Source organism: Oncorhynchus gorbuscha, linkage group LG07, assembly GCF_021184085.1.
Source record: "Oncorhynchus gorbuscha isolate QuinsamMale2020 ecotype Even-year linkage group LG07, OgorEven_v1.0, whole genome shotgun sequence".
Classification (NCBI taxonomy): Eukaryota; Metazoa; Chordata; class Actinopteri; order Salmoniformes; family Salmonidae; genus Oncorhynchus; species Oncorhynchus gorbuscha.
In genome coordinates this window covers 16143245-16171091 of record NC_060179.1, presented here as the reverse complement: position 1 = coordinate 16171091, position 27847 = coordinate 16143245, and the positions used below count along the sequence as shown (strand labels likewise).

At 43.2% G+C, this 27847-nt stretch overlaps 2 protein-coding genes and 1 long non-coding RNA gene across 4 annotated transcripts in view; 2 read left to right on the top strand and 1 right to left on the bottom strand.

The window, feature by feature from the left end:
* Positions 1–419, bottom strand: part of LOC124039539 (coiled-coil domain-containing protein 191-like) — a 42872-nt gene extending 42453 nt beyond the window's left edge. The window contains 1 exon segment of the mRNA XM_046355621.1: positions 143–419. Within this exon segment, the coding sequence (XP_046211577.1) occupies positions 143–217 (75 nt within the window). The 5' untranslated portion in view covers positions 218–419.
* Positions 420–942: 523 nt separating this feature from the next.
* On the top strand, positions 943–22484 carry qtrt2 (queuine tRNA-ribosyltransferase accessory subunit 2). 2 transcript variants are annotated; one of them, XR_006839601.1, is made up of 9 exons: positions 943–1061; positions 1574–1778; positions 1871–1926; positions 3173–3249; positions 5142–5351; positions 11026–11225; positions 14822–14987; positions 22002–22113; positions 22260–22401. XR_006839601.1 is itself a non-coding variant. In XM_046355628.1 (9 exons), exons 2-9 carry the CDS (start codon positions 1579–1581, stop codon positions 22348–22350), a joined length of 1125 nt encoding a protein of 374 aa, XP_046211584.1. In that variant the 5' UTR covers positions 943–1061; positions 1574–1578; the 3' UTR covers positions 22351–22484. The 2 variants fall into 2 exon arrangements, 1 of the variants encoding a protein (XP_046211584.1); XM_046355628.1 differs by having other exon boundaries at positions 14822–15000; positions 22260–22484.
* A 101-nt stretch (positions 22485–22585) lies between these two features.
* LOC124039127 lies at positions 22586–24128 on the top strand. Its single transcript, XR_006839512.1, has 2 exons — positions 22586–23362; positions 23423–24128. It is a non-coding gene; the product is annotated as an uncharacterized LOC124039127 (long non-coding RNA).
* The last annotated feature ends 3719 nt before the right edge of the window (positions 24129–27847 follow it).

The following is a 27847-nucleotide window of genomic DNA, read 5'->3' as shown; positions in this document are numbered from 1 at the left end:
CTTTAATTTTAGGTGACACTCAACAATATTTTACTTTACCTCATACCTGTCAAAAGTAGCAAATTAAACGGTAAACTTCTCTCTCACTCACCTAGACACACACACAGTGCACACATACAGTATATTGACAATAACACCGTACCTTATCTGCAGTGGGTTTTTTAGTCTTAGTAACTCTTTTCCAGCGAAAAATATCAGGGTTATGTGAGTATGCCATTTCTGACGCCAAATTAGCTGCCACTTATTACCCAATTAATACAGAGGAATACAATTTTACTTGCTACATAATTTATATTAACTACTCATAGCACTAGCTACGCGTACAGCAAAAAAAAATACTTAGAAGTCTAATTTTTCACTGAAATAGATATCTGAAGCTAATCCAAAAGTGATGTAGCTAGCTCCATGCTGTTCTGCTGTTTGCTAGTGCGCTGAACATAGAACGAGATGCCTTGGTAATGTAGTCAATAGCCACGTTTCTCAAACGCACTGTTTGCTTGACAGTGGCATTAGTAAACTACAAGTCCCATTCCAACGTTTTGTCAACAGAAGCGTCCCTTTGGTAACTATAGTAACTTTGGATCCCTCCCCAAATGTTGAACGTTTGACTGTGTTGTAAAAAAATATACCCTAAATCAACCTTGATTGAATTTGCAAAAGTCCACACAGCATTATCATAGTCCCACAGAAAGAGTTTGCAGATGTTATAATGTATGCACACACTCTGTCTATTCAACAGCAAATTATGTTTTGTAACGAGAGTTCTGCAAATTGTCACTAGTTTACCACAGCCACAAAGTCAAAATATCGTACACATTTATGGAAACGAAAATGTGCTTTTTAGTCTCAATTTAAGTTTAGGTTAGGGGCAGCAACAGATTTTAATAAGATAAATTGTACAAATAGGCGGGCTTCAGCCATAATTATGAATGGGGATTTGTTAAATAGTGACGACCCTCTCTCTGCAAGCTCCGAAAATTATGACGTATAATGGAAGTGACTGGAGTGCGTGCGCCGTTCATAAGTTCGCGACGTGTAGTTTTCACGTGCTTTGGTTCCTGGTAAGCGAAAGATGCTTAATGTTCAATTACTATGTTTTGAAAATATGAAAACGTTACTTTATCCTGTTGAGCTTTGTCTAGGTTTTCGAAAATCAGACAAATGTAAACATTTATTATACTGGGCTATTAAAAACGCCACTGAATTTTGCTACAGTAGTGATAGCGAATGCTAACAACATCGTCAAGCTAGCCAGTTGTTTTCCCATTTTGGCCATAGTACGTATGGACAGACATTTTAAACCGTAAACATCTGTTAATTGCTGGAATCATCCGTTTCTATTATGTTCTATTATATGCTTATAATATACCTTTCTACTTGCACCACAAATGTCAATACTCCATATTTCACATTTGCGTGTTAGATGGCATCAAATCTGTGATGCATTGTGGGTATATTTTGACTGACCGATCTACTACTCATTATTATTTGTAGATCAGTCAGTCAAAATATCGATGTAAAACAAGCCCACTCTCTTTCATCATCCCCCTTGTTTCGCTCCTCTGTCTGTCAGGCAGGATGAAGTTGGAGCTGTCCATGGTGGTGCAGGGCTGTCGGCTAGGTGTGCTGACGGGACTGGGCAGGGCAGGACAGCACTCCATAGAGGTGCCGGGGTGCCTGCTGTACACCCGCTGCGGCAGCGTGCCACACCTCACCCAGGACACTTTGCACACACTGAACAACCTGCCCTCTGTCACACAGCTCACCCTGAACACACTGTGAGAGCCTCTTAGCACACTCTTTCCCTGTCTCTCTAACACACAGATCAAAATAGTATTTAAAGTACTTGCTTTGTGTGTACTTCCTTTAGAGCGGAACACCAGGAAGTATTGGAGGAGTTCAAGGAGGGAGTCAGGAAGTTTGCAGGTTGGCACTGACTATTCTTGTTGATATTATGCCTCACTAGGGGTGGATATAATTTGTGGAACATTGCAACAGGAATCTGTTTCAAAAACTTGGTAAAGTACAAGGTTGCCAACAAGCAACACATACAAAGTAGCATGCTCAATTCACCTAGCAAACTAGCTGCCAAATAGGCATCAATTCACCATGTAGCTTATTCTTAATGTTTGTCCATAGGCTACCAGAGTGTGGAAAGAGTGAAAAACTTAATGAATTAACCCACACCCTACCCGGTATCTTATTCTGCCCCTATACAACTTTGTATGCGTTGTTTGTTGGCAACCTTGTAATTTACCAAGTTTTTGAAACAGATTCCTGTTGGAACGTTCCACAAATTATACCCACCCCCTCACTACATCTACTGTCTGCGCCGTTGCAGTAGGAAAGTCGAACATGTCATGCATTCATATGCTTAGAGCATATCATATTAGACAAGCTCTACTGAGTGAACAAACTTTCATTAATGTAAGTGAAAGTGTCTTTAGTTTTTAACATGAACACATCTACAGAACTTTCTATACATTTTGTCTCGGCTTAACTCGAAAGCAGTTGGACATAAAGAGAAAAGTACATCACTTCGTTGCTGAATATTTGAATGGATGAGGCAGAAGTGCAGTGTTGAAAAGCACAATCGGCCTTAGCCCTTTCTAAGAGCTCCGAATGTATGCTTCATAAGTCCCAAATGGCTTTGAAACAGCCCTCCTGTAGGAAAGTCAAAAGTCATCACTCTCTAACAGAGATGGCTGGCTGTAGTGTGGCACCACTGAGCTGTTTCCTGCCCCTGGGCAAGCCAAGTTGAAATGAGAAAATGTAATTAGCGTCCCAGCACTTGTTCACACGCAGGGAATTATTACATTGTGTCTTGAGGCGGCCAGGGAGGGAGTAACCTGATTGGGTAATTAAAAGTGAGCGTGCCACCGCCTGCCAGTGCTTGTTGTTTTTGTTTAGGTTCTGGTTTTGTCACCTGATCTTCTCTCACAGCTAGCCTCTAAGGCCACGCCTCCTCTTGCATGGCTTCCAGTGTATATTTAACAGAATGAACTAACTATCTGACATTACCAACAAGTCTATATATCTGCCTCCTGTTGCTGTGTAGACTATTAGTCGATGCGTCTTTTACTCATGCTACTGGACCGGCTGAGCTGTCTGTTCTGCAGTAGGATGAATGCAGTGTTATGCATGCTTTAATACTGTGGTTGACCTTTCACAGGTCTTCATGACACGGTGTTGTACTGCTCCCTCCACGACCCTGCGACCTCATGCCCCCCAGGTCACATCACCAACAAGGTCAGAGGTCATGTTTGAGGTTCTACTTATCCAGCAAAAAAAATTGTTTTAGACTACGCATTGGAGTCTGTCTAAATGCTTTACATTTCTGGGAATTAAGTGTGATTGTGTGTGTGTGTGTGTGTGTGTGTAGTTGTATGTGTCAGAGTTGACACTAACAACAGATTGTTATAACTACAGTGCATTCGGGAAAGTATTCAGACCCCATTACTTTTTCCACATTATAACGTTACAGCCTTATTCTAAAATGTATTACATTTTTTTTCTCATAACTTTTTTTTTTTTTTTATGTTTGCAAATGTATTTAAAAATATTTAAAAAACAGGAAATATTTCATTTACATAAGTATTGAGACCCTTCACTCAGTACTTTGTTGAAGCACCTTTGGCAGCGGTTACATCCTCAAGTATTCTTGTGTATGACGCTACAAGCTTGGCACACCTGTATTTGTGTAGTTTCTCCCATTCTTCTGCAGATCTTCTCAAGCTCTGTCCTGTTGGATGGGGAGAGTCCTTGCACAGCTATTTTCACGTCTCTCCAGACATGTTTGATCCGGTTTAAGTCCAGGCTCTGGCTGGGCCACACAAGGACATTCAGAGACTTGTCCTGAAGCCACTCCTGCGTTGTCTTTTCTGTGTGCTTACAGTCGTTGTCCTGTTGGATGGTGAACCGTCACCCCAGTCTGAGGTCCTGAGCGCTCTGGACCAGGTTTTCATCAAGGATCTCTCTGTACTTTGCTCCGTTCATCTTTGCCTCGATCCTGACTGGTCTCCCTGTCCCTGCCACTGAAAAAGATCCCCACTGCATGATGCTGCCACCATAGGGATGGTGTCTGGTTTCTTCCAGATGTGACGCTTGGCATTCAGGCCAATCTTAGATTCATCAGACCAGAGAATCTTGATTCTCATGGTCTAAGACTCCTTTAGGTGCCTTTTGGCAAACTCAAAGCAGGCCTTTTACTGAGGAGTGGCTTCTGTCTGGCCACTCTACCATAAAGGCCTGATTGGTAGTGCTGCAGAGATGGTTGTCCCTCTGGAAGGTTCTCCCATCTTCATAGAGGAACTCTAGAGCTCTGTCAGTGTGACCAACGGGTTCTTGGTCATCTCCCTGACCAAGGCCCTTCTCCCCCGATTGCTCAGTTTGTCCGGGCGGCCAGCTCTAGGACGAGTCTTGGTGGTTCCAAACTTCTTCCATTTAAGAATGAGGGAGGCCGGTGTGTTCTTGGGGACATTCAATGCTGCAGAAATGTTTTGGTACCCTTCCCCAGAACTGTGCCTCGACACACTCCTGTCTCGGAGCTCTACGGAAAATTCCTTCCACCTCATGGCTTGGTTTTTGCTCTGACATGCACTATCAACTGTGGGACCTTATATCGACAGGTGAGTGCCTTTCTAAATCATGTCAATCGATTGAATTTACCACAGGTTTACTCCAATCAAATTGTAGATGCATCTCAAGGATGATCAATGGAAACAGGATGCACCTGAGATCAATTGAGTCTCATAGCAAAGGGTCTGATTACTTATGTAAGTAAGGTGTTTTTAATTTGTAATACATCTGCAAATCCATTTTAAGGATAATAAGGCTGTAATGTAACAAAATGTGGGAAAAGTCAATGTGTCTGAATACTTTCCAAAGGCACTGTATAACAAGATAGCTTTGGGAACAGAGAACTTTATTGAAATCAAATGTTTTATCGGTGAGGAAATGTGCAGAATGTCGGCCAAAACCCTTCTTGTTCCATCTTCTCCCACTTCCGGCCACTGTGCTTCCTCTCATCACCATATTTGGTACTGAGAGGAAACGCCAAGAGGATGCTTCACATTTATACATCCGGTGAATTATCTGGCTCATTATTCAATCTGTGCTAACACTGTCTGTGTTTGTTCCAGACTGTGTCTGTGTGGGGCAGTGGCGGTCGTATCGAGCTGACGGTTGCGAAGTTCATGGCTCTTCAGAAGGCTGTCCAGCCAGACCTGTACCAGAGCATGGCAGACGGAGAGACTTGGCAGATCAACACTTCTCGCAAGAGGGTCCGCAAGTCAGTGGACCGCACCCTGGCCCACCTGGATGAGTGTCTGCTGCTCCACCACAAAACACAGGTCTGTCTGGGACTGATGCTGCTGTAGCCTCACACAAGGCCATGATGATGCTCCCAATATTAGAGGAATTCAATTAAAAGCTTCACCTACATGGGGTGTGGCAGTCATTTATAAGTATACTGTACAGACACGGGCTACTTTTACTGTCAACATATCTCTCTCTCTCACCCTTTCCAGTGTGTGTACGGTCATGAAAATCCTGGAAAAGTAATTAAATTTTTAAATAAAATCTGAAAAGGTTAGGAAAAGTCCAAATGAATTACATTTCTGTTTAATGTAATTTATTTATTCACAGTTATATATTTTAACAGTCAAATAAACATATCAGCCAGGTTCGGAATAACAAAGTGTGTCTGTTTTGTGTGAGACGAGTGGGCTGTTGCTCAAGGAGAGATAGACAGTCGGACAATTCAGCAGCAGCAGGTAGTAGGCCTATAAAATGTGATAGAGAACAGACTAACTAGGTAGGTAGACAATTCAAAACATACAGTTGGAAGTTTACATACACTTAGGTTGAAGTCATTAAAACTATTTTTTTCAACCACTCCACAAATTTCTTGTTAACAAACTTTAGTTTTGGCAAGTCGGGATAGGACATCTACTTTGTGCACGACACAAGTCATTTTTCCAACAGTTGTTTACAGACAGATTATTTCACTTATAATTCACTGTATCACAATTCCAGTGGGTCAGAAGTTTACATACACTAAGTTGACTGCCTTTAAACCTGTCTGGGAACGGGAACCCCTCGCCAACAGCCAGTGAAATTGCAGGGTGCCAAATAAAAAAAAAACAGAAATCTCATATCAAATTTCTCAAACATACAAGTATTAGGCACCGTTTTAAAGATACAATTCTCATTAATCCAGCCACAGTGTCTGATTTCAAAAAGGCTTTACAGCGAAAGCTCCAGAAACGATTATGTTAGGTCACCACCAAGTTACAGAAAATCACAGCCATTTTTCCAGCCAAAGAGAGTTGTCACAAAAAGCAGAAATATAGATCAAATTCATCACTAAGCTTTGATGAGCTTCATCAGATGAGACTCATAGGACTAAATGTTACACAATACCTGTATGTTTAGTTCTATAAAGTGGATATTTAAATCCAAAAATCTCATTTTACATTGGCGTGTTATGTTCAGTAGTTCCAGAACATGCGGTGAGTTGGCAGAGAGCCCCATCAATTTACAGAAATACTCATAATAAATATTGATAATAGATACAACTATAATACATGTAACTTTAGATAAACTTCTCCTTAATGCAACCGCTGTGTCAGATTTTTTAAAAACTTTACGGAAAAAGCATACCATGCAATAATCTTGAGTACGGTGCTCAGAGCCCAAAGCAATAACCGCCATGTTGTGTAGTCAACAATAGTCAGAAATAGCATTATAAATATTCACTCACCTTTGATCTTCATCAGAATGCACTCCCAGGCATCCCAGTTCCACAAATGTTTGATTTGTTCGATAAAGTTCATAATTTATGTCCAAACACCACCTTCTGTTGGCGCGTTTAGTAAATTAATCGAAACTCACGAGGTGCGGGCAAGTCCAGCGGAAAGGTCGGACGAAAAGTCCAAAAAGTTATATTACTGGTCGTAGAAACATATCAAACGAAGTATAGAATCAAACAAAGTATAGAATCAATCTTTAGGATGTTTGTATCATAAATCTTCAATAATGTCCCAACCGGAGAGTTCCTTTGTAGAAAAGCAATGGAACGAGAGGTAACTTTCTGATGACCGCACGTCTCGAGCCCATGGCTCTCTGCCAGACACCTGACTCATTCCCCTCTCATTCAGCCCCCCTTCACAGTAGAAGCCTGAAACAACGTTCTAAAGACTGTTGACATCTAGTGGAAGCCTTAGGAAGTGGGATATAGTGCAACATGACCAATCTTCAATAGTGTGCTGAGTTGAAATACTACAACCCTCAGATTTTCCACTACCTGGTTGGATTTTTTTCTCATGTTTTTGCCTGCCACATGAGTTCTGTTATATTCCCAGACATCATTCAAACAGTTTTAGAAACTTCAGAGTGTTTTCTATCTAATACTACTATTAATATGCATATATTCTCATCTGGAACTGAGTAGGAGGCAGTTTACTCTGGGCACCCTTTTCATCCAAAAGTGAAAATGCTGCCCACTAGCCCAAACGGGTTTAAACGGCTTGGAAAATTCCATGAAATCAGCCAAGACCTCAGGAAAAAAATTATAGACCTGCAAGTCTGGTTCATCCTTGGGAACAATTTGAACAAACACTTGAATGTACCACGTTCATCTGTACAAACGATGGTGCTTATACTTGCGTACTATGGGACCATGCAGCCGCCATACCGCTCAGGAAAGAGACGCGTTCAGTCTCCTAGAGATGCATGTACTTTGGTGTGAAAAGTGCAAATCAATCCCAGAACAACATCAAAGGACCTTGTGAAGATGCTGGAGGAAACGGATACAAAAGTATCTATATTCGCAGTAAAACTAGTCTTATATCGACATGATCTGAAAGGCCGCTCAGCAAGGAAGAAGCCACTGCTCCATAACCGCTATTTAAAAAAGCTAGACACAGTTTGCAACTACACATGGGAACAAAGATTGTAGTTTTTGGTTAAATGTCCTCTGGTCTGATGAAACAAAAATAGAACGGTTTGGCAATAATGAGGAAAAAGGGGGAGGCTTGCAAGCCGAAGAACACCATCCCAACTGTGAAGCACAGGGTGGCAGCATCATGTTGTGGGGGTGCTTTGCTGCAGGAGGGACTGGTGTACTTCACAAAATAGATGGCATCATGAAGCAGGAAAATTATGTGGATATATTGAAGAAACATCTCAATAAGTTAAAGCTTGGTTGCAAATGGGTCTTCCAAATGGACAATGACCCCAAGCATACTTCCTTATTGTGGGAAGCTACCCGAAACGTTTGAAGCAAGTTAAACAATTTAAAGGCAATGCTACCAAATACTAATTGAGTGTATGTAAACTTCTGACCCACTGGGAATGTGATGAAAGAAATAAAAGCTTAAATAAATCATTCTCTCTACTATTATTCTGACATTTTCAGATTCTTAAAATAAAGTGGTGATCCTAACTGACCTAAAACAGGGATTTTTTTACTAGGATTAAATGTCAGGAATTGTGAAACTGAGTTTAAATGTATTTGGCTAAGGTGTATGTAAACTTTTGACTTCAACTGTTTTTTGTACCCTCTAGTTAACCGTTAAGCTATACATGTTTGTCATGTCAATGTCCCAAAAAACCACTGACACTTGTGTCGTGTCTTTGGCTTTGCTGGATTACGTGATATGACATGCTATTCTATAAAATCCTTTCTCCGTAATTAATATTACATGATTGAGCTAATCACAAAATAATATTTATAGAGCTGTTATCATCCAAATAAACTCTTAAAGATCTAGTAATATTTTACATCAATAGCAGTCAATATTAATCGTCACCTTAATTCAGTCTCATCTGAAAGTTGTAAATTCTTGGTTATCTTCACGAACCCTGGCTAACAAGTTGACTCAGCAATACAAAATTGGGTTTAATTATTTATTTACTAAATACCCAACGAATCACACATAATTACATATACACAGAATGAATTATACCTTGATTACAAATTATGTCATAAAGGAAAACGTCCCAGGACAGAACAGATATGACAGCTGGTTACACAAAAGAAAAGGGTCTGGGTTTGAGTGAAAGAGCGGGAAGACTGAGGAACAAAGGGAGAAGCTGTGCTATCGTAAATACAGTATCTTATGCATTCTAAATTACCGGCCATTTGGAAAATGTAATAAATATTTACTCTGAGCTGCACTTCGGTAGGTTGGTGGTAGATGGAAGGCCGTGTTGCCCAACCGACTCCTTTGAAGAATGTCTCTGGTGGTAAATTGGATACGTTGTGGTAATGTCTTTGTGTGGTAGACGGGATACTCTGTCTGTTCTTTCCAAGCCCACGTTTGCAGCTGCTGTTGCTAACTCAACAGCTAGGAGGTATCACTTCTGTAGTGAATAAGGGTTCAAAGTTCATACCATTCGCAACCAAAGCTCATGCTGAGGTTGGCTTAGTGCTGTAGTTGACATGTTAGTCCTTTTAACGCAGAGGCTGCACACCTCACATACTTGGAACAGGAGGTTACATTTTCGTCAAGGCTTTATATAGTGGAACGAGAAGGTTGTGTTTGAAAAGTTTTATAACCCATGTCTTTTCACAGGGTCGGGCCACTGATTGAGCAGAGCCCTAATCTTATGAAAACCCAAATCTCTCATTTGGAAGCTAAAATGACATTTAATCTCTTCACCAATAATTTTATATTCAAACATTTAAATTGAACAACAATTCCATGTGAATCCGATAACTACAATGTGCAGACTTTCCACTGTAGAGTTTGTCATCCTATCATTGATGAGAATGTCTCAGATGACAACCGAACTGACATCATATTCATTAAGTACATATGTTCAATTGGTTGGATTACCAGAATATAGTTAATTTTCCCCCACCTTCTGATGTTCCCAGAATCTCTATGTTAACCAAGGGTTTTTCAAATGTCACATCAGTAGGGTAGAGAGAGGAAAAAGGGGGGAAGAGGTATTTATGACTGTCATAAACCTACCCCCAGGCCAACGTTATGACACTTGTGAATAAGGCCACACTGTCGTGTGTTTTATCCAATATTTGTATTTTATTTTTAATCCCCCAGCCCCACAGGAGGGCTTTTGGTAGGCCATCATTGTAAAACATATATATGTATATAAAAAATAATACAAAATTACTGACTTGCCTAGTTAAATAAAAATTAATGCAAAGTTGATTTACTTTTTTGAACTAATTATATGATTCATGTCAACAATATTTTTAAAATGAAACGAACAATTCATTTTGCCATTGTATTAGTTGGGGTTCGGTTGAATCACGTTGAATTGAATCATGTGAATCAGAATCATTTGTGATTCGGGAATATTTAATTTTAGGAAAATTAGTCAGATGTACCATATTTTTGGGATTATGTGGATCTTGTTTTGTAGATACTTCCAGTTGATTTGGGCATCCAGTTTGAGGCATTGTAACTCAATAGATGCTAGTCAGCCTGCAAAGTAAACACTTCTAAGGTAGCCAAATATGACTGAAGAAAATGTGTGGATTCTTTATCTATAATATATTGAATGAGTGACTCACTTAAAAAAAAAAATAATAATTTGGTTGCAATGTTTTACATCAAGGGTGGTCAACCATCCTCCAGGATAGCCAATGGGTGTACAGGCTTTTATTATTGTCCTCCTCTAGCAAACTACACTTTAGAAGTAAGCTGCTCAACCGACCCTGATAAACTGTCTCTGACGTGTTTTGAGCAGGGCTTGATCAGAAGCCTGCACACCCAGTAGCTCTCCAGTCTGAGGGTTGACCACATGTTTTATACAGTTGCCTAACAGGTGTTCTACTTTGTGCGAGGTGCCTTGCTCAGAGACAGGAGATGGTTCATGGAATCAGAGAGCAGCCTCCCAGTGTCGACATCACATTACGCTTACTTTTTTATACCTTCTGTACATAGAGGCCGTCAATCGTTGGTCATGGAAATTTGGTGAAAAGTCATGGAAAAGTCATACAATTCCATGTCAAAATGTGTATGAACCCTGTCTTTCGTTCTCTGTGGTCTCCAGGAGTTGAGTGGGGTGGAGGTGTTGGGGGTGGTGGAGGGAGGAGATGTGCTGGAGGAGAGGGTGCGGTCGGCCAGGGAGACGGCCAAGCGGCCAGTAGGAGGATTCTGTCTGGACGGGCTCCATACTGCAGCCATGGAGACACACCTCCGGACCCAGCTCATCACCGCCGTCATCAAGGAGCTGCCTGAGGACAAACCCAGGTGTGTGTGCGTGGTCCACCCGTAAACAAATGTTCATCTTATAAAGGCTATATAGCATACAAAAACTCTTCATAGGCACTACATGGAAGCATCACAGACTCCTTTCTGTGTTAGAAAAAATAGTTGCACAAGGGCAATGTGCAGAAGTTGTTACACAAGGGCAATGGGAGTTCTTAATAGTTCCTATTTATTTGCTTATGACTGTATTTCACACTACTTTTGGATTATAATTGGATTTTAAAGCTTGCATGAATGTCCTGCTTAATACACTGCTCAAAAAAATAAAGGGAACACTAAAATAACACATCCTAGATCTCAATGAATGAAATATTCTCATTAAATACTTTTTTCTTTACATAGATGAATGTGCTGACAACAAAATCACACAAAAATGATCAATGGAAATCAAATGTATCAACCCATGGGAGGTCTGGATTTGGAGTCACACTCAAAATTAAAGTGGAAAACCACACTACAGGCTGTTCCAAATTTGATGTAATGTCCTTAAAACAAGTCAAAATTAGGCTCAGTAGTGTGTGTGTGTGTGGCCTCCACGTGCCTGTATGAACACATTGGCTAGCTTTTGTTACAGCCAATGTCATTGAGCGTTAGCATTTTAGCTAACAAATGCTGCATCCAAAATAGTTATTTCGCGAAGATAACAACCAAATATAATCTTAGCTAATGTTCAAGCAATAATCACAACATTTTAATCATGTGAGAACCACAAAAGGTTATTTTGTTTAAAGTAATAAAAAACGTAAATCTGTGGAATGGGTGCAGATGGCGATTGCTCCCTCACTGCAGCCAAGAGTTGCTCGCATCTGTGCGTGACATCAGTGTGTCGTGTACTGGAAAGGGGTCTATAGCTTGTGACATAACAGCTCCCTCTGTAGGGGGCATTGGCAGGAATGACATATCCCACTATGTTTTGTTTATTATGACTAAACTGTCAAAACAGAACGATGTGCTCTTTGTCAGCACATTGTGTGTGTGCTGCAGCTCTGCCTCAGGCAGCTGCTCTCTCCCACTCTCTCTCTCCCTCTTCTCGGCTGCTTCACGGCAGTAAAAGTTAGTTGGTAAATCTATCAACATCTCTCAGAGGAAAAACTGAGGCTGCCTTAAAAAAAGTATCTGAATATGTTGCTAATCTTTTTCAGAGGGAAGAAAAGTTGCTGTCAGGAATCTGAAATGTCACAATAACATAGATCAAAGCTACCGAGTTGGCAACCCTGCCCATTAACGCTTCATACGCTCTAGCTAGCGAAATCTAGCCCAAAATCAGGTTTAAGTGCCCCTCCACACCAGCTCCAGTTGCCAGCTTTTACCCTTCTTACACCTACACGCCTATAAACCCTAAATATGAATGCACCTTCCCACTCTCTCTCCTTCCCTGACTCACTCCTCCTCCCCTTACAGCACCAATTATTCGTGTTTCTCCTTCCCTCACTCCACCCCCCAAAGCAGGATACTCTTCAAAAACAATCCATACCTCCTTTAACACTTTTTAATTATCTCCCTCTCTACTCTGTTCCAGTCTGTCTATTCCCTCTCTCCACTCCTCTTTGTCTCTCATCTGCAGTCTGGCTCTTCCCTCTCTCCACTCAGACCAATTTTAGAATGTACAGCAGGGACCAGGTGAGGAGAGGGGACTGACTGACCAAGTAATGGCTCTAATTGAGTGATCATGTGAAAAAACCAGGGGTTGGAAACGGTTCAGGGAACAGAACTGAAGAATAAATACATTTTTAGAGGAACAGAAACAGAACCAGGAAGAAAAGTGATCTATACTGTCCTGGAACAGAACCGCTATTTTAAAAGCATGAGAACAGATGAATAACTTACATTCCAGGCATTTTGTCAGTTTCACCAAAACAAACTCAACAAGACGCCTATGCAAAGCCCTCAGTCCGTCACTCAGAAACGTGTTCCAGTGTCTGCCTGCCAGCTGAAATTCTTTGTCAGTGCGTGTTTAGGCTACCTGCCCCTCCCCCCCGCCGAAGCTTAGGCCAAGGTAGCCTACTGACGTTACAAGTGTGATTCCGAAATTAGGGAGCGATTTTTAATTAGAGAAAAATTGATTAACTTTTTCCATGCTAGTTACGGATGCTATAGTTATCACGTTTCACATTGGATTTATTAACTACGGAAAGGTAAGACATGTTTTTAATTCTTGGCCCGCTGTGCACACACAAACTTGTTAGCGACCCTGTTCCAACACCAAGCCAAGTCTCTGCAGTGTAAAGACATTCAAAGTTCCTTCATAGAAGCCACCACTTCCTAGGTATATTTCTATGGGCCTAGTTCAGATAATGCATGTCATAACAATGCCCTCGTCCACCCTCTCTCTCCCTCTCCCCACCTTCAAAATTTCAGTCATATCTCACGCCCTACACTTGTCTGTCCATAGCGCATGTAAACAACTATAGCCTAGGCAGCCGATAGCGCCCATGTCTAAAAAACTATAACTTGCCCGCTTATAGCAAACTGCTCTGTCCAAACTGATTGGTGAAGTAATTTAAGGTTGCGCTAATGTAACAAAGAAACTATATAACCGGTACTGGTTCTGGACTTTATTTTGCAGGTCGGAACAGTGGAACGGAACTTAACGAACAAATGTTTGGAAAAATAATTTCAATTCCAACCCCTGGTGAAAACACAGCGACCCACACCCCCCATATTATACACTATTATTAAATTCAACCCCACACACACTCAACCCTAAAACCCCCTAGTGGACTGCTGTTACTCTCACAGTGCGAGACTAAGAGGAAGACGAACACCCCTCCCTCTGTCCTTCCATCACTTTGCGCTCATAATGCTCACTCAGAATCTCCAGGAAACCATGGCAACCCCTGCCTTCCCTCCTGGGAGCCATGGCAACCCCATTCCCACTCTTCTTCCAGCTGCACTGGGAATACTGGTCTGGCTAGAGAGTAGACTCCCCACTAAACTCAGCCTGCTGCCCAGTGCCCCGGTGGTGGGGAGACCTCTGTCCTATTCCTCCTTGATCCTGGATGTGAGGGAGCCGACTGGGGCTCTGGGGTGGAGAAGGAGTAGTGGAGAGAGACAGTGGTGCTGCAGGTGGTATCAGAGACCCCCAGATGCTCCCTTTGGGCCGTACTGCGTTTCCATAATGAAAATAGGCTCCATTGGGCCCGTGCTGGGTCAGCCTGCCCCTGGGTTGTGTTGGTGCTGGGAGATCCACTCCCTACCCCTGGCCATCATTATGGGATGGTAAATTAGTTTGGCCCTGGAAACTCGAGGCAGTGGAGTAGAGAGAGTGAGGGGGGAAAGTGAGTGATTTTGAGACTGAGGTGGGTTAAGGGGGGAATGGGTTTCAGGAAGATGGGGGGGGGGTGCAATCTGCTATGAGCATGCATGTGTTCTGTGTATGGATGTTCAGTTTTTGTATTGATTTTGGTGTGTGTGTGGGAGCAAGAGGGAGAGATGCTGCATCTGTAGTGCTTCAGGGATAACACTGATAGATAAGAGATGGGTAAGAGTCTTTCAGTTTGTCTTGTAATTCAATCATTGATCAACAGTGTAATACGTTTGTCTGTTTGCCCGCCTGCCTCTCTCTTTCTGTCTGTCAGGCTGCTGCAGGGTGTGGGGCGGCCAGACGAGGTGCTGGCGTGCGTGGAGGCGGGAGTGGACCTGTTTGAGAGCTTCTTCCCCTTCCAGGTGACCGAGCGAGGCTGTGCTCTCACCTTCCCTTTCAACATCACCACTGACCCAGAGGCAGCAGGTACAGGTGTACAGGTACCCCCAACAGGTCTGTGTGTTCCATAAGCACCAAATAGCTGACTACTAACCCTTATGTGACCAGCTACTTGAATTACTTAAACAAATGGGGGTGCATCAGATGCCACCCAATTAAATTATCTTCATTCTGCTGGCTACTTGTGATGTTTTGAGAACACATTGACAGCTGTGATACAGTACTGTCAGAACCATGGACCACTGACAGCTGTGATACAGTACTGTCAGAACCATGGACCACTGACAGCTGTGATACAGTACTGTCAGAACCATGGACCACTGACAGGTGTGATACAGTACTGTCAGAACCATGGACCACTGACAGCTGTGATACAGTACTGTCAGAACCATGGGCCCGCTCCACACAGACAGCTGTGATACAGTACTGTCAGAACCATGGACCACTGACCGCTGTGATGCAGTACTGTCAGAACCATGGACCACTGACCGCTGTGATGCAGTACTGTCAGAACCATAGGCCCGCTCCACACAGACAGGTGGGATACAGTGCATTCAGAATCATGGACCACTGACAGGTGTGATGCTGTACTGTCAGAACCATGGACCACTGACAGCTGTGATACAGTACTGTCATAACCATGGACCACTGACAGCTGTGATACAGTACTGTCAGAACCATGGACCACTGACAGGTGTGATACAGTACTGTCAGAACCATGAACCACTGACAGGTGGGATACAGTACTGTCAGAACCATGGACCACTGACAGGTGTGATACAGTACTGTCAGAACCATGGACCACTGACAGGTGGGATACAGTGCATTCAGAACCATGGGCCCGCTCCACACAGACAGGTGTGATACAGTACTGTCAGAACCATGGACCACTGACAGGTGGGATATAGTACTGTCAGAACCATGGACCACTGACAGGTGTGATGCAGTACTGTCAGAACCATGGACCACTGACAGCTGTGATGCAGTACTGTCAGAACCATGGACCCGTTCCATTTGGCCCTTCAGCCACCTTTCACTACCTTGTTTTGCTACAGTGGTTACAGCTCTGAAACACTGGATAGGTGTTGTCATGAAGGAGAAACGTCCTCTGGTCCTGATTGTAGATCTGCCTAAGCCTGTAGCATTATATTGTTACGTCTATCCGGACCTTTCAGAACCTGTGTCAGACTCGTCGTGTGTGTGATGGGGTCAGTGACTAACGTGACAGACAGTGTTAAAATGACTTCTTTGACGTTAGGTTAATGATTTGTGTGGGGTTGATACTAATCCCAGTACGCTCGTTGCATTGATTTGAAAATGTACAGTGGCTTGCGAAGTATTCACCCCCTTTGGCATTTTTCTTATTTTGTTGCCTTACAACCTGGAATTAAAATACATTTTGGGGGGGTTTGTATCATTTGATTTACACAACATGCCACTTTGAAGATGCAAAATATTTATTATTATGAAACCAACAAGAAATAATACATTTTAAAAATTTACTTGAGTGTGCATCTATTCATCCATCTGACCAGGTTATCTTCTTCCATATGTTTGGAGTCTCCCACATGCCTTTTGGCGAACACCAAACGTGTTTGCTTATTTTTTTTCTTTAAGCAATGGCTTTTTTCTGGCCACTCTTCCATAAAGCCCAGCTCTGTGGAGTGTACTGCTTAAAATGGTCTTATGGACAGATACTCCAATCTCTGCTGTGGAGCTTTGCAGCTCCTTCAGGGTTATCTATGGTGTCTTTGTTGTCTCTCTGATTAATGCCCTCCTTGCCTGGTCTGTGAGTTTTGGTGGGCGGCCCTCTTGGCAGGTTTGTGGTGCCATATTCTTTCAATTTATTAATAAGGGATTTAATGGTGCTCCATGGGATGTTTAAAGTTTCAGATATTTTTTTGTAACTCAACCCTGAAATGTACTTCTCCACAACTTTGTCCGTGACCTGTTTGGAAAGCTCCTTGGTCTTCATTAGAGGTTGTCCGATTAATCGGAATGGCCGATTTTAAATTAGGACCGATTTCAAGTTTTCATAACAATCGGAAATCTGTATTTTTGGGTACCGATTTGCAGATTTCTATTATTTTTTATTATATACCTTTTAACTAGGCAAGTCAGTTAAGAACACATTCTTATTTTCAATGACTGCCTAGGAACAGTGGGTTAACTGCCTCGTTCAGGGGCAGAACGACAGATTTTTACCTTGTCAGCTCAGGGGATCCAATCTTGCAACCTTACAATTAACTAGTCCAATGCAATAACGACCTGCCCCTCTCTCGTTGCACTCCACAAGGAGACTGCCTGTTACGCGAATGCAGTAAGCCAAGGTAAGTTGCTAGCTAGCATTAAACTTATCTTATAAAAAACAATCAATCATAATCACTAGTTAACTACACATGGTTGATGATATTACTAGATATTATCTAGCGTTTCCATGCGTTGCATATAATCTGACTGAGCATACAAGTATCTAAGTATCTGACTGAGAGGTGGTAGGCAGAAGCAAGCGCGTAAACATGAATTCAAACAGCACTTTCTTTGCGTTTTGCCAGCAGCTCTTCGTTGTGCGTCAAGCATGCGCTGTTTATGACTTCAAGCCTATCAACTCCCGAGATGAGGCTTGTGTAACCTAAGTGAAATGGCTAGCTAGTTAGCGTGCACTAATAGCGTGTCAAACGCCACTCGCTCTGAGCCTTGCAGTGGTTGTTTCCCTTGCTCTGAATGGGTAAGGCTGTTTCGAGGGTGGCTGTTGTCGTTGTGTTGATGGTTCGAGCCCAGGGAGGAGAGGGACGGAAGCTATACTGTTACACTGGCAATAGTAAAGTGCCTATAAGAACATCCAATAGTCAAAAGTTAATGAAATACAAATGGTATAGACGGAAATAGTCCTATAATTCCTATAATAACTACAACCTAAAAGTTCTTACCTGGGAATATTGAAGACTCATGTTAAAAGGAACCGCCAGCTTTCATATGTTCTCATGTTCTGAGCAAGGAACTGAAATGTTAGCTTTCTTACATAGCACATATTGCACTTTTACTTTCTTCTCCAACACTTTGTTTTTGCATTATTTAAACCAAATTGAACATGTTTCATTATTTACTTGAGGCTAAATTGATTTTATTGATGTATTATATTAACTTAAAATAAGTGTTCATTCAGTATTGTTGTAATTGTCATTATTACAAATCTATTTGAAAAAAAGGGTCCGATTAATCGGTATCGGCCCTTTTGGTCCTCCAATAATCGGTATCGGCCTTTCTGGTCCTCCAATAATCGGTATCGGCGTTGAAAAATCATAATCAGTCGACCTCTAGTCTTCATGGTGCTGCTTGCTTGGTGGTGTCCCTTGCTTAGTGATGTTGCAGACTTTGGGGCCTTTCAGAACAGGTGTATATATTCTGAGATCATGTGACAGATCATGTGACACTTAGATTGCACACAGGTGGACTTTATTTAACCTCTTGAAACTGGGGGGCACTATTTTCATTTTTGGAAAAAGAACGTTTCCAAAGTAAACTGGCTTTTTCTCAGGACCGGATGCTAGAATATGCATATAATTGACAGCTTAGGATAGAAAACACTCAAGTTTCCAAAACTGTCAAAATATTGTCTGAGTATAACAGAACTGATATTGCAGGCGAAGGAAAGAAAAATCCAATCAGGAAGTGATTATTATTTTGTTCCTATGCCTCCCTATCGCCCATTGAAAGGGATATCAACCAGATTCCTTTTTCTATGGCTTCCCTAATGTGTCTACAGCCACTAGACATAGTTGCAGGCTTTTATTTTGAAAAATGAGCGTGAGCGACAACATTGCGTCAGTGGTCAGGTGGTGGCTCTCAGAGTGATTTGTGCGTAATAGACAAAGGCGGCCATTGTTCCTCTCGCTCCTACTGAAAAGCCAATTGTCCCGGTTGATATTATCGAATAGATATTTGAACAACACCTTGAGGATTGATTATAAAAAACATTTGCCATGTTTCTGTTGATATTATGGACCTAATTTGGATTTTTTTTCGGCGTTGTCATGACCGCAATTTCTGGTGGATTTCAACAAAGCGTGGACAAGAAACGGAGGTATTTCGGCTATAAAAATTATCTTTATGGAACAAAAGGAACATTTGCTGTCTAACTGGGTGTCTCGTGAGTGAAAACATCTGAAGCTCATCAAAGGTAAATTATTTCATTTGATTGCTTTTCTGATTTTCGTGACCAAGCTTCCTGCTGCTAGCTGGACATAATGCTATGCTAGGCTATCGATAAACTTACACATCGCTTGTCTTGCTTTGGCTGTAAAGCATAATTTCAAAATCTGAGATGACAGGGTGATTAACAAAAGGCTAAGCTGTGTTTCACTATATTTCACTTGTGATTTCATGTATATGAATATTTTCTAGTAATATTTTTTTGACAGTTGCGCTATGCTGATTAGTGTAGTTAATATAATAATATAATATATGCCATTTAGCAGACGCTTTTATCCAAAGCGACTTACAGTCATGTGTGCATACATTCTACGTATGGGTGGTCCCGGGAATCGAACCCACTACCCTGGCGTTACAAGCGCCATGCTCTACCAACTGAGCTACAACTGAGCTACAGAAGGACCATAGTTGATGACAATTCTCCCGGATCCGGGATGGGTAGTTCTAATTATGTGACTTCTGAAGGTAATTGGTTGCACCAGATCTTATTTAGGGGCTTCAAAGGGGGTGAATACATATGCACACACCACTTTTCTGTGTTTTATTTTTTGCTTTTCACTTCACCAATTTGGACTATTTCGTGTATGTCTATTACATGAAATCCAAATAAAAATCCATTTAAATTACAGGATATCATGCAACAAAATAGGAAAACCGCAAACTTAATACTTTTGCAAGGCACTGCACATGATTAAACATTACAGTGGGCTCTCATGGGCGAAGGCTGTGATCACGCTGTTGAAGATAATTGATGTTAATCAGTATGATGATGAGGAGGATTTTGAAGTTAAGAGTCATGGGGCTTTTCCCTCACCGCAGGGAGTACAGCAGTCTGTAATTCACTCAGATCCGTCTGCCACTGTAGACAGATCTCTCTGTTGAACAGAGGCTTCTTTGGCTTAACATCATGAATTAATCAACAAACTTTGTTCCCAACCAGCTTCTAGTTCAATACCACTGAGAATTATGGCAGCAAAGACCAGCGTGTGTGTGTGTGTGTGTGTGTGTGTGTGTGTGTGTGTGTGTGTGTGTGTGTGTGTGTGTGTGTGTGTGTGTGTGTGTGTGTGTGTGTGTGTGTGTGTGTGTTAATTACTGTGTGAATATGATAGAAAGTGTCTTTATTTATAATTGTGTCCCTTGCTGTGTGTGTGAACAAGATAAATAGAGATGTTTGTGGGGATAAGATGCCTTATGCGTTTTCTAGCCCTCGGTTAAATCAAATAAATGGGTGGAGATACAAACCCAACGGGTCAGATGGTGAAATTAAATCAATGAACGATCTCACTGTTACCCAGTAAACCGATAACAATTAAATAATGCCCTGCCGTTAATCTCTGATAAAGGAAAAGAAAACACAATATGATTAAAGTGTTCCTGAGGGAAATTGAAGCCTCCTGTGGGAGAACTGTAAAAGTTTTTATATCAGCCTAAAGTAACAGATTCAGAAGTTGAGGATCAGACCGATTTAAGTATCAGATAGCACTAATCGATTCTGCACGGGGGAGTGTAACGAGGTTCACTGGAGATGAGTGTTAGGACAGGACTGGGGTCCATCAGCGAATGAGGAGACGGCATCCAAATCCCCCCCTCAGCTAATTAGAGGGCTCTGTGGGGAGGTGGTGTCACAGCCCTCAGCCCAATCTTCCCCTTCTCTGGCACCACAGTCTTACCACATGCCATCCTTGCCCTCTCTCTCTCCTTCTCGCTATCCCCCCTTGCTCTTCAGATCACTCCTTCTATTCACTCTCCCTCCATCCCTCTCTTTACTCTCACTCTCTCCCTCCATCCCTTTTTCCCCCTCTCTCCTTCCATCTGTCAAACTCATCTTCCCTCTATTTAATATCATTCCTTCCTGACCTGATTTTTCTTTTTCCCACCTCCTTGTCTCTCTCCTCTCCATTTTCACCTCTTTTCCCACCTCCTTGCCCCCCCCGTCCTTTCTCTCCTCTCCATTTTTCACCTCTTTTCCCACCTCCTTTGCCCCCCCGTCCTGTTCTCTCCTCTCCATTTTCACCTCTTTTCCCACCTCCTTTGTTCTCTCCTCTCCATTTTCACCTCTTTTCCCACCTCCTTTGCCCCCCCCTGTTCTCTCCTCTCCATTTTTCACCTCTTTTCCCACCTCCTTTGCCCCCCCCCGTCCTGTTCTCTCCTCTCCATTTTTCACCTCTTTTCCCACCTCCTTTGCCCCCCCGTCCTGTTCTCTCCTCTCCATTTTTCACCTCTTTTCCCACCTCCTTTGCCCCCCCGTCCTGTTCTCTCCTCTCCATTTTTCACCTCTTTTCCCACCTCCTTTGCCCCCCCGTCCTGTTCTCTCCTCTCCATTTTTCACCTCTTTTCCCACCTCCTTTGCCCCCCCGTCTCTCCATTTTCACCTCTTTTCCCACCTCCTTTGCCCCCCTGTTCTCCCTCCATTTTTCACCTCTTTCCCACCCTTTGCCCCCCGTCCCCGTTCTTGTTTTCACCTTTAACTCTCGCTCGCACTCTCTCTGTCACACTGACTGGATCATTCTGTTTGCCCTTCAGTTGACCTTTGGATGGAAGTGCCTGATAACAATTTAATGAAGCTGTTGGGTGAGGAATTTCCCTTGTGTGTGGGGGGATGTTTTTGTGGGTTTTTGTGGACGGGGCCTTGAATACAGCAAATACTGATATTCCTTTGTGGGAAAGGAGAAGATCGTGAAATTGGAACACAATGGGCCATAATTGGTTTAGGATGTATGGTTTTAGGACATGATCTGACTGCTATGGACTTTGGAATGTGTGGGTTTAGTAAATGGATCAGATTGGTCTAGTTGAATGGGTGTGGCCTAAGAGATTGATTTGATTGGTGTGTATTTTGGCAGTTGTGGAGTTGGACAAGTCCGAAGCTGCTATAGGTCAGAAGAATGGAACCGATAATCCCCAAGAAGACCAGACCAAGATGACTCCTTTTGAGATCAACCTGAAAGATAATAGGTTTGTGTCCATTAGTGTTTGTGCCAGTTCGTGTGCACGTGTGCCTCTGTCCCTCTCACTCTATTCTAAGGAATGTGTGTGTGTTCCTGTTTCATCTGTGTGCGCGTGTGTGTCACTCTGGGTGTGTGTGACCCTCTGCTCTCCAGGTACAGAGAGGACTTCAGTCCCTGGTGGAGGGGTGTGGCTGCTACTGCTGCAGGAACCACCAGAGGGCGTACCTACACCACCTTCTGGTGACCAATGAGCTGCTGGCTGGAGTACTGCTCATGCTCCACAACACGGCCCACTACTACGCCTTCTTCACTGCCCTCAGGGGGGCGCTAGCCAGCGACAAGCTGGACCACCTCAAGAAAAGAGTACTGGAAGGACCGGGCAAGGGGATGAGTGGGGAGGGGGCTGGGGAGAGGGATGGATAGGTTTGTTGTAGAGGTAAGGGTGGGACAGGGAGGGGCTGGGGAGAGGGATGGATAGGTTTGTTGTAAAGGTAAGGGTGGGAGAGGGATGGATAGGTTTGTTGTAGAGGTAAGGGTGGGAGAGGGATGGATAGGTTTGTTGTAGAGGTAAGGGTGGGACAGGAAGGGGCTGGGGAGAAGGTGGGAGGAATGGAAGGAGTGATCCAGGTGAAAGTGTTGGGAGACCTTTTCTCTCCTTCCTTGAGGAGAATATTTGGGATTGAAAGGTGGCTAGATGAAGGCAAAGTTTCTGTTTAATTGCACTCACCTGCCCAGTCAGATCAGTGATTACTTTCAGGCAGTCAGGATGCATTTTGGGGACTCCAAGGAGAAATTGGCTTTGCAGCGGGCGGCAGTCATCCATAAAAACAAAATGGTCATTTCAACAAATAAAAAAGATATGACAAGAGAGGGAGCAAGAGGACCAGGTGGAGGGCCAGGAGGACCAGGTGGAGGGCCAGGAGGACCAGGTGGAGGGCCAGGAGGACCAGGTGGAGGGCCAGGAGGACCAGGTGGAGGGCCAGGAGGACCCGGTGGAGGGCCAGGAGGACCAGGTGGAGGGCCAGGAGGACCAGGTGGAGGGCCAGGAGGACCAGGTGGAGGGCCAGGAGGACCAGGTGGAGGGCCAGGAGGACCAGGTGGAGGGCCAGGAGGACCCGGTGGAGGGCCAGTGGAAAGGGACCAGGTAGAGGGCCAGGAGGACCAGGTGGAGGGCCAGTGGAAAGGGGCCAGGTGGACCAGGTAGAGGGCCAGGAGGACCAGGTGGAGGGCCAGTGGAAATGGGGCAGGAGGACCAGGTGGAGGGCCAGGAGGACCAGGTGGAGGGCCAGTGGAAATGGGGCAGGAGGACCAGGTAGGTGGAGGGCCAGTGGAAATGGGGCAGGAGGACCAGGTAGAGGGCCAGTGGAAATGGGGCAGGAGGACCAGGTAGAGGGCCAGTGGAAATGGGGCAGGAGGACCAGGTAGAGGGCCAGTGGAAATGGGACAGGAGGACAAGGTAGAGGGCCAGTGGAAATTGGGCAGGAGGACAAGCTAGAGGGCCAGTGGAAATGGGGCAGGAGGACAAGGTAGAGGGCCAGTGGAAATGGGGCAGGAGGACAAGGTAGAGGGCCAGTGGAAATGGGGCAGACAGCACAAACTGTCGTTCTGTTACCAAACTTTGCATCTGCACTGTTCTTCGAGTAATTGTCTTTTTGTCAAATGTTCTGTGGAAATTGTTAAAAGTAGTCCTTGTGCAGACCTGTATCATTAGTTTAACTTTGCTATCATTGTTTTTGTTTGACATACATTTTATACATCGGTCTCGATGTTACTGTGGAGTTGTCCTTCTATAAACACCTCTGATGCTGTCAGCATCATTTTACAAATACACCTGATGCTGTCAGCATCAGTCTTTAACCACCTCTGATGCTGTCAGCATCATTGCCTATTGCTTTATTTATCCGTTTTTCATTTAGGTCCCTCTTTTTCTGTAATTCATATTTTTCGCACTCAATCAAGTATCTGATGAAAACTGGGATAGTTATTTTCCCCCACGTCTAATAAAAGTAATTGTGCTTTATACCTGACGGTTTTATTAATTCATTTTCCGTATGCAAACACACACACACACTGTATAAAAGTGACTGATGCATCCTGTACCCTGGTATACAGTCGTGCAGAATGAATGGTTGTCGGGGCAACGTCCATGAGGAATACACTATTTGATGTAATATACAGGGCCTTCAGAAAGTATTTAGACCCCTTTTCCTACATTTTGTTACCCCACAGCCTTATTCTAAAATGGATTAAATAAAAAACCCAGCCTAAAACCCCAATCTACACACAAAAAACTCCCTATAATGACATAGTCCTCTTCTGAAAATAACAGGTTTCAAATGTTTGACCAAATCTAATAAAAGAACAGTAAAACATACCTTATTTACACAAGTATTCAGACCCTTTGATATGAGACTTAATATTGAGCTGGCCAGGTGGATCCTGTTTCCATTTATTCTAAAATGGATTAAATAAAAATAAATCCTCAGTCTACACACAATACTCCATAATGACATAGCGAAAACAGGTTTAGAAATGTTTGCAAATCTAATAAAAATAAAACATACCTTATTTACACAAGTATTCAGACCCTTTGAGATGATTCTAGATGATTCAAACTTGATTGGAGTGCACCTGTGGTAAATTCAATTGATTGGACATGATTTGAAAAGGCACACACCTGTCTATAAGATCCTACAGTTGAAAGTGCATGTCAGAACAAAACCAAGCCATGAGATCGATGGACTTGTCCGTAATGGTCCGAGACAGGATTGTGTCGAATCACCGCTCTGGGGAAGGGTACCAAAACATTTCTGCAGCATTGCAGGTCCCCAAGAACACAGTGGCCTCCATCATTCTTAAATGGAAGAAGTTTGGAACCACCAAGACTCGTCCTAGAGCTGGCCGCCCGGCCAAACTGAGCAATCGGGGGAGAAGGGTCTTGGTAAGGGAGTTGACCAAGAGCCTGATGGTCACTCTGACAGAGCTCTAGAGTTCCTCTGTGAAGATGGGAGAACCTTCCAGAAGGACAACCATCTCTGCAGCACTACCAATCAGGCCTTTATTGTAGAGTGACCAGACTGAATCCATTCCTCAGTAAAGGCACATGACAGCCCACTTGGAGTTTGCCGAAAGGCCCCTAAAGACTTAGACCATGAGAAACAAGATTCTCTGGTCTGATGAAACCAATATTTAACTTTTTGGCCTGAATGCCAAAAACGTTTGGAGGAAACCTGGCACCATCCCTACGGTGGAGCATGGTGATGGCAGCATCATGCTGTGGGGATGTTTCTCAGCAGCAGAGACTGGGAGAGTTGTCAGGATCAGATTATGTTATAATACTTTTATTGCATCAAATGATTGTTTTTATTCAGCGCATGTGACTAAAAATTAGATTTGTTTTATGCAACAGAATAAGGGGTTGTTAGAACGCTCATCTGTGTGTGTTCTGATGATGGGCCTCTGGAAGATCTACCATGTCTTTGGCATTCCAGAGCATGAGTTAATGTTTCTGTTCTATATGGTACCAGGGAGTGATGCTCCAGTATGGAGTTGGGGACCAGAGACTGCTCTCTACACAATGAGTTAATGTTTCTGTTCTATATGGTACCAGGGAGTGATGCTCCAGTATGGAGTTGGACCAGAGACTGCTCTCTACACAATGAGTTAATGTTTCTGTTCTATATGGTACCAGGGAGTGATGCTCCAGTAAGGAGTTGGGGACCAGAGACTGCTCTCTACACAATGAGTTAATGTTTCTGTTCTATATGGTACCAGGGATTGATGGCTCCAGTATGGAGTTGGGGACCAGAGACTGCTCTCTACACAATGACTTCTCCTGTTTTTACAGCAGATACTATTAATTCACTGCAGACAGTATCTTTCATTCAAATCTTAACCTTGTTACCCATTCCATACATCTGTTGTGTGTCATGTAGACTGAAGGAGGATGGACTTTGCTATAAAATGCTGTGGCTTAAACCAGCTCTCAGTGATCACCTCCAGGGGTGATTACTGACCACCTCCATTACTGAACTAATAAATAGTCAAGTTTGATTGTTTTGAAAAAATCTTAAGTCTCTCTCCTTTTGATTACAATAATTCCACCACAAGGTCCATTGTGCAACAGGACAATGACCATAAGTACACAGCCAAGACAACACAGGAGTGGCTTCAGGACAAGTCTCTGAATGTCCTTGTGTGGCCAAACCAGAGCACGGACTTGAACCCGACCGAACATGTCTGGAGAGACCTGAAAATAGCTGTGCAGCGACGCACCCCGTCCAACCTGACAGAGCTTGAGAGGACCTGCAGAGAAGAATGGGGAAAAACTCCCCAAAAAGAGGTGTGCCAGGCTTGTAGCATCATACCCAAGAAGACTCAATGCTGTAATCCTTGCCAAAGGTGCTTCAACAAAGTACTGAGTTAAAGGGTATGAATAATTACGTAAATGTGTTTTTTGAGTTTTTATAAATGAGCAAACATTTCTAAACTGCTTTTGCTTTGTCATTGTGGGGTGTTGTGTGTAGATTGAGGGGGGGATAAAACTATTTTAATATCATTTAGAATAAGGCTGTAACATAACAAAATGTGGAAAAAGTAATGGGGTTTGAATACTGTCCGAATGCACTTATATTATATATATACTTATACACATTGATACGCTCCCTACATGCATACACATGCATACATATGCGCTAGTGTTTGTCAGTGGTTCTGTTCCCCAGAGGTTTGTTTGAGGTTAACTGGAGGTTTTAGTTGTCAGCTCCTGCTGAGAACAGATCAACATGGCAGCCGGTCACCACAGCAGTTTGGGATGGAGACAAAACCGGAGTCTTTTGAGGGATTGTGGCTGTAATTGACTGTGTGACTGCGGGGTGGGTGGAATTATTGTGAGAGCATTGGTGGGTTGTGTGTGTGTGTGTGCACGTGTAACTGTATTTTTGTGTGTGTGACAGGTGAGCATGTGTGTGAGTGATTGAGAATTAATGCAGGTGGGCACGTGCGAGTTTGAGTTCTGGTGTGAATGTGTGTAGGCGTGTGTGTGTTCATGGCTATTATGAAAGGTTTTAGAGCATGTGTGTGCCCTGCTGTGGTGGTGTGATTGACAGAGGGCAGTATTTGAACAAAGCACACAACCCTAATTGCTCCTGTAAGTTGCTCTGGATAACAGCGTCTAAAAAATATTTGAAAAATTACGATTTACATTTGAAAGAGGCCTGTGAGTGGCACACACGCAGCAGGTAGGCCCCACAGCCTGCTTGAACTTATTACACCGACAGACTTCAGCAGATATTTTAAAGTTTCTCCACAACTTTTCTGTGTGATGTCTCACATCGGTCCTGGACACACACCAGCCAGATTGCTATGGACATCAATGGCAGCTACCCACTGGCCCCCCTCTTTAACCTGCTCTCTCTCTGCCAGCTATCTGCTGCCTGTTTCACAGAGCTAGGGAGGTGGCGTGTAAGGACTAACCAGTTAGTTACACAATGTGGTGTTTAATAAGGATTAATGGTGTGGGGGGGTTGAGTTACACAATGTGGTGTTTAATAAGGATTAATGGTGTGGGGGGTTGAGTTACACAAGGTGGTGTTTAATAAGGATTAAGGCCGTGGGGGGTTCAGTTACACAAGGTGGTGTTTAATAAGGATTAAGGCCGTGGGGGGTTCAGTTACACAATGTGGTGTTTAATAAGGATTAAGGCCGTGGGGGGTTCAGTTACACGAGGTGGTGTTTAATAA